The sequence below is a fragment of the Polyodon spathula genome, chromosome 19, assembly GCF_017654505.1.
Source record: "Polyodon spathula isolate WHYD16114869_AA chromosome 19, ASM1765450v1, whole genome shotgun sequence".
NCBI lineage: Eukaryota > Metazoa > Chordata > Actinopteri > Acipenseriformes > Polyodontidae > Polyodon > Polyodon spathula.
The window spans coordinates 30,356,939-30,363,654 of NC_054552.1; the positions used below are offsets into that span (position 1 = coordinate 30,356,939).

The 6,716-nt window shown below is 37.0% G+C and overlaps 1 protein-coding gene across 2 annotated transcripts; it reads left to right on the top strand.

Moving 5' to 3' along the window:
* The first annotated feature begins 1,100 nt into the window (after positions 1–1,100).
* Positions 1,101–4,618, top strand: LOC121294461 (cilia- and flagella-associated protein 161-like). Of its 2 annotated transcripts, XM_041218166.1 has the most exons (7): positions 1,102–1,296; positions 1,512–1,601; positions 1,944–2,182; positions 2,695–2,776; positions 2,955–3,113; positions 3,730–3,803; positions 4,163–4,618. In XM_041218166.1, the coding sequence occupies exons 1-7, from the start codon at positions 1,225–1,227 to the stop codon at positions 4,395–4,397; spliced, it is 951 nt and encodes a 316-aa protein (XP_041074100.1). In that variant the 5' UTR covers positions 1,102–1,224; the 3' UTR covers positions 4,398–4,618. The 2 variants fall into 2 exon arrangements, with proteins under 2 accessions (XP_041074099.1, XP_041074100.1); XM_041218165.1 differs by lacking the exon at positions 1,512–1,601 and having other exon boundaries at positions 1,101–1,296.
* The last annotated feature ends 2,098 nt before the right edge of the window (positions 4,619–6,716 follow it).

Consider the following 6,716-nt stretch of genomic DNA (forward strand, 5'->3'; position numbering starts at 1 on the left):
ATTTTCCACTGCGTCTAATGGGTATCTGGTGGTGTATTGTATTGCTCTAGGTACAGCCCATTAGAATTTAAAAGCTATGCGGACAGCATTGTAAATATTGAATCCTAATTAGCTGCAAAGCTAGTTGCAACATTATCTATATATTTTTATGTATATTGGTGGCGCATTAACTGCACATGCTGTTTTTCAATTAAATGCCTAATGAGTTTAAATGCGTAGTTTTCTACACATTTTAATACACAACCTATTGTACCTAATCAAGCACTTGAAGTTCACAGACAGAATTCTCAGAAATCAGTTCAGTGACCATAAATAAAGGCCTGGTCCCAGGCAAACAATACACGTGATTACCCTCTAGTGGATAAAGCTCGAACTGCATGCTTCCTCTTTTCTCTGAAAAGAAAATGCAATACTGCAAATTACATGTATCAGTAATTGAAAACCAAATGCAAAATAATGGAAACTATATTGATCTACATGAACAGAAATCGTTATGCACGTACCTTAACATATTGTTAATGCTGTGCACATTTTTGCACAGGATAAAGTACAGTCCAGTTTAGCTGTCACTCGATAAAGTTGATTTTACAGGAACAAGTCAAGATTCCAGTTACTGACGCTTCGTAGAACAAAGGTTTTTAGTTTTTTAAATCCCCATACAGAGTTATGATACTCTAATCTATACCAAAATTGTCTATACATTGTTTTAATTGTGTCTAAACGTTTACATACATAGACATACTGTATATAATGAATGAGTACAGTATTTTTCAGCAAACTATTGAAAATGCATATTTTCTTAATTGGTAACATGCAAGTAATATTTTCTTAAAAGGAAAAAAAAATAAACTAGTTTATCGCTGTCTTTCGGGGTAGTATAAAGCACCGAGAAGGGACAGTAGGGGTCACAAATTCCAAGTATCTGGCACATCGTTATATCTTTTTAATTTATCTGACAAGGGGTGAAGCGTGTGCTCTGTGGTTGCAAATACATTATTTTGGTGCGGGAGATATCATTTTTTGGTTTAGTGGCCTTGGTTTGTTTTGACCGCCAGTAGCACGAAGCCTGCTGGGGTCACGTGACTGCCAAACGTCACATACTCAGTGGTAACCGTGGAAACCTGTAAACATACCACTTAACCCTCAACTTCATTTGCTTTTCCTGTGGTGCAGTAAGATATTAATAAATTAGACATTTTTCATTTGTAATTAAAGTTTTTCATTATGAGCAGCGTAAGAACCTTCAGCGCTAATGTTCGGGTTGGAAACTGGAGCGAAGATATTAGTCTTGATGAGGTAAGGACCCGGGTGCATTTCGTTAAAATAACAGTAAGAGTACGTGGAGTAGGCTTTTTATTTAAAATGTCGAACACGTTTTTCACTATGCTTTCTATGATTTGGTACTGTAGCTATGCATTCTTACGCGAGATAGCGCAGTAAGTGTTGTTAGATTAGTTAAGCTATCCTGACTTGAATGATTTATTTACGGTATTGTGTGTATTTCCTCACAGGACGTACTGAAAGACTTCTTAGCCAGGAAAGAAAAAGGGGAATTGATTGTACAGAAAACAAGCTTCCTTAAACGCAGTATTTTGAAAGAGGTAACATTGGTACTTTTAACCTGTTTTGCAACAAAAACGAAAAAGCGTGAGCGACTGAGAGCCTTGTCTTACATTCAACAGTAGTGCATACATATAATGTAATACACGTAATGTAAATGTTTTAATTTCAAACACACATAGCTGTAGAATACGTTTACTGTCTGTACAAGCATCCCAGCCTTATCAGGGACTCCAAAACTCCTATACAGTAAAACATGCACCTGCCGATTGTCTGCTATGCAAACACTGCTTTTTCTTCAGACATTAATCAATTACCCTGCATAGTGTTCTTGTTGCACTTTGTAAGACAAAGTGTGTCATTAATCTTCTGCATCCTCACAGACTAATCTGTCAGTGACCACAGATGAATTGGTCCACTTTGGAGACACGGTAATGCTGGTAAACCCTGGTACCGAGAAGGAAAGCCTTACTGGCATCGATCCATTCCGTCACCCTTCATCCCTGAGTATTAATGCGGACACGACGAACGTCGGGATCAATTCCTCGCTTGTGGCCCCTTGTGGAATGAGTGCGAGCACGAACCTGACCCCCTGTGTTAGAAACTCTTTCAGAATTGAAAGGTAGGAATCCTACTACACATTCATAGGCTGTACAGTCATTAACAAATACAACAAAATAATACCAGCTTCACCATAGAGGGGTCTCTTCGGTTGATCTAATCAGTGGCCAACACTGTTGAGTTAATTCAGCTGGTGTTCTTGGGGACCAAAGTTATGCTTTCTGTCAGCAAGGATCCTATTTGAATGATTTAAATGGCAGTGTTATTTAGATCAATTATTAGATCAATTGAATAGACCACCCACATGCCTTTTTTTAAACCAAACTTTATAGTAGGTAAAAATAATGATCATAGAAATCCCAATGCACCAGATCCATAGCAAAGTAAAATTACACAAAGACAAAAGCTCCACCGACACCGATGAAGGTATCGTATTAGCCATAGCTTGCCTGTGTTTCACAGTTTATTCTAGGATACTTTTATAATTTCAGTATTTCATTTTATTTATGTACCTTAAACTCAAATGCAGAAAGGTTTGCGCAGTAACATTTTTCCCCTCCCTTCACTGAACAGTGTTGATGGAACTCCTGCGGGTGAGCCTCTGACATATGGCCAGAGCTTTGCTCTAAGGACCACACACGGCTTTGCAGGCGAGGTGAGCCACATATAATACCAGAGTTTTAAAATCTAATACGGATCGGTAGGGTCATCAAAGGTGTTCTTAAATGCTTCTTTACGCAGAACCAAAGAATGGTTCAATTACAACAATTATTCCCCCCCTCTATGCATTCTCTCTATGCATTCATGAATCTTTTTTTTTTTCTGCCCCCTAGTTATATTTGATAAGCGACCATAAAACATTCGAGAAGTGTGCCTTGAAATCCCGCCTACAGGAAGTGAGTTTGACTGAGCAGCCTTCATTCCTGTCATGCTGGCAGGCTGTTTACCATGACCCTCAATTACGTCTTGAATATGAAGGATGCCCTGTTCCTGTAAGTAATATGCAAATCACAGCTTGCATTCATTTATTTCCTGTAGCTGTTCTCAGGCACAGTGGCTTGAAGAGGCAATAAGAGTATTATATATTCAAAGCATTTTGCTCCACCTGTTTCATTGAAAAAAAAAAGAAAACAACCTATAATGCAGAATTAGGAATGGATCTGTTTACATTGAACCCTGTGTTAAGAAGCAACCAAAGGGACTAAACATTTGTGCTTGTTTAAAGCAATTCATTAAAGGTGCATGTGTAGTTAAACATCTAGTAGGAGCGTGCAGTATATGCACAATTATTGCTCTGATCATTTCTGAGACAAGTGATTTGCCAGTGAGTCTCATTTTTATTGCATAGTATAGATTACACTTACATCATACAGAGGTTTGGATACTTCTATTAAACATACATCTAGAGTTTGGACAGTGATAGAGTACTTTTATCTGCAAGACTCCAAAGTCCACTTTGGTAATACCAAATCTTAAAAAAAAAACAAAAAAAACAATCTTCTAAATGAATGCTCTTATGTAAAATAGCACTTGATGTTCAGACTTTATTGGAAGTTGACAGACCTGGCTATGTAAAAAAGATTTTCCTATTTGTTTTTGTTTTCAAAGGCAAACTCAAAAGTGCTTATCAGTCATTGCAAGACAAACCAATGCTTGGCCGCTCTTGAAAACTACACTTTATTGTAAGTGTTGTCATTTGAAAAATATATAACTTTACTTCTCTGAAGAATACTGTGTGTGTTTTAAAGCTTATCATAGAAAATAATACAATGTGATCACTCTATTATTGTTTGATTTTATGGCATGCATTAGGCTCCATTTGCAGTTGCAGACAGTTATGATATATATGACCTTATTAACAAAGCTTTAAGCATGTTGAGTCTATTTTAATTAATTGAATAAAGTTCAAACATTTCTAGACCGTTAAAGCAGACATTAAGAAAAAAAAAAAAAAAAAAAAAAAAAAAACACCCTCTTGCAAACTGATGAGTTTAAAATAATTAGGAATTAAAATAAATAGTAAGCAATCCTTCCTTTGCAGGACACTGTATGGAAAAGAATATGAAGTCACAGCACACACCTATCTGGACTCCCATAAGGCTGAGCGTGATCTTAATCACTGGCTTCTGGTAACCAGGAACCCGGGCAAAGACGCACCAACAATAATCGACAGACCTGAGCCACCAGTCGAAACAACAAGGACACCAGCTGAAGGGACTGTGCCACAAACTGTGGAGGAGAACCCACAAACTGTGGAGGGGAATGGTGGTTTGTAGAAAAATAATAGCAAACATGAAATATGGAATTGAAAAACATAACTGCAAAAGTGTTTTCTTAATGGCTTTAAACATCTAATAGGCACTTCAGTACAAATATTCAAGACTTCTGACAAAAACAGGCTATAAATAAATCTTGCTGTAAGTCATCATATTTGTGAATTGAATTACAGTAGTTATTCTGTCTGTAATAATTCCACAATAAATGTTTCCTCAGATCAGTAAATGTAATCTTTAATTTCCACCAGCAGAGGGAGACAAGATAACTTGATTGGATCTGCAAATGAAAGATGCAATGTTTTTATCTAATACCATGCAGTAAAGCACAGTGAAAACAAGGCAGAGTATAGACAATCATGGTAATTGTGTAGGCAAGTATGATAAATCATTGATGAATTGCTGCACCACGTTTACCATTTCAGTTCTTGAACTTATAAAGCCTAATAATACAATTTAAGGGGCGTGAATTGGCTTGTCTGCACCACACACAAATTAATTGCAGGGTTAACTTAAGCACTACTCAGCTATTTAAACTACTTTTATGTTCATCCATAATTTAAAGATACATAACCCATACCCTTGTGCTAATTTAGTTCACAGATGACTGTATAGCCCTGCTGTCAAATGGATTCTATGGGAATATGAGTTCTTGCAGCAGGCTCTTAGTGTGATGAACAAGGCTTCTTTAGTTTAATTACAGTACTGCACAGAGACTAGCCAACACTGAAGACTCCTGCAGGATGTACGCAGTGTCATTCAAGTCTGTAATAATCAAGGGAGACCTTTGAGAAACAATTTCAGTACTGTCTGAAATACTAGCGGGACAAAATCACATGTTATTTCAGTTACAAGGGAAATTCTGTTGAACAATTTATTACAATATATTTATCTTTTTTTTTTTTTTTTTGTTGGTTGTATATTATTTGACAGACAGACAACCAAGATAGACATTGTGGTCCCAGGCGCAAGACAGATATTTTAGGTGTATTGCAACATCCTTGATATTTACTTAAAAAAAAAACAAAAAAACAAAAAAAACACAAGAATGAAAGCAAGTTGTTTATTGAACCTTTTCATGCAGGATCCTGGATGGTTGAATTGGGTTTTATAGGACTGGATGACCATAAAAACACCACACCTGTGAACTATTGCAGGATACACTATTATTATCTATTTTAACAATACTAGTGGGTGGTGCTGTGAGATGCTAGGTTTAAAAAAAATCACCCATTTCTGCACGGTTGCTATTGATCATCCAGCAGCCAAAAAAAGAAAGGTGAATAATTGGATGGGCATAGAGACTGGGCGGCTCCCTCACATCCTAAAAGGGTGTTCCAACCCATTTGCTTGTGGGACAATGTATGGGCAGCTCCGATAACCATAATTGATTTAATATCTGCTATAATGATACCAAAGCCTTTTAAGAGCAGCAACATTAATCAGAAAATCAAAACACAAAAGTGTAAAATAAATAATAGTGAGAAAGAAATCATAAAATAAAAGTAATGTTCTGCTCATTAGGTTGTTAATGGTAATGGAAAAACGAATGGACAATCAAGCAAATACATGAAAGCCCAAAATCAAATACCTAGGAATATATCATTAACCTCTCCGGTCTGTGGTGCTGCAAAGCAACTTGAATTCAGCCTCTGTCGCCACTTTGTTTGCTTTGGGATTCCTGTCTGTTCAATGAATCACAGCGTGCTGCTTGGTACACAGGCTGCATTCACTGCCATGGCTTTCAGCAGTACTGAAGAGCTTTATGTTTTTCCTGCTCACTTGGGTTAATCAACTGCACAGTAAAGGGAAAACTTTCCCAGTAGAATCCCTACCTATAAGGTTAGGTGGCTTGCATCTACTATCTTTAGATAAATAAACAGAAAGGGGGCCATAGCACTGTGACACTAGGACTGTTCATGAATTAGCTGGCATGGATTTTTACACATATTTAGCAGACCCTATAAATGTACTGTACGCTAACCGATGCAGCTGTCTGAGTTACACATACACATGCACACAAAGATATACGTATAAATTAGAGCTATGCACACAGCTTTTTGTGTTTTCGTGTCAATAAGAGGACCCCATGCTCCTGTGTTCCTGTCACTCTTCATGCAAACATAAATAAATCACAAAATACATTCAAACATTTGCTGAAACATAATTCTCAACTAAAGAGCTGTGACATATTTGCAAAAAGAAGTGACATCCTGAAACAGGTGATTCTCTGTTCTGTAGGTGTTTCCATTCTTACCTAATAGAGTCTCTCAAAGATCTCCAAATGGATGGTATACAGTACTGCAAGCCTAGCCTACATAC

What these genes read in the sequence shown, in the direction of transcription:
- LOC121294461 (XM_041218166.1), top strand. Translation starts at nt 1,225, where the DNA reads ATGAGCAGCGTAAGAACCTTCAGCGCTAATGTTCGGGTTGGAAACTGG. An exon ending in CACACGGCTTTGCAGGCGAG is followed by an intron (nt 2,777 to 2,954) that starts GTGAGCCACATA and finishes TCTGCCCCCTAG; the next exon opens with TTATATTTGATAAGCGACCA. An exon ending in ATGAAGGATGCCCTGTTCCT is followed by an intron (nt 3,114 to 3,729) that starts GTAAGTAATATG and finishes TTGTTTTCAAAG; the next exon opens with GCAAACTCAAAAGTGCTTAT.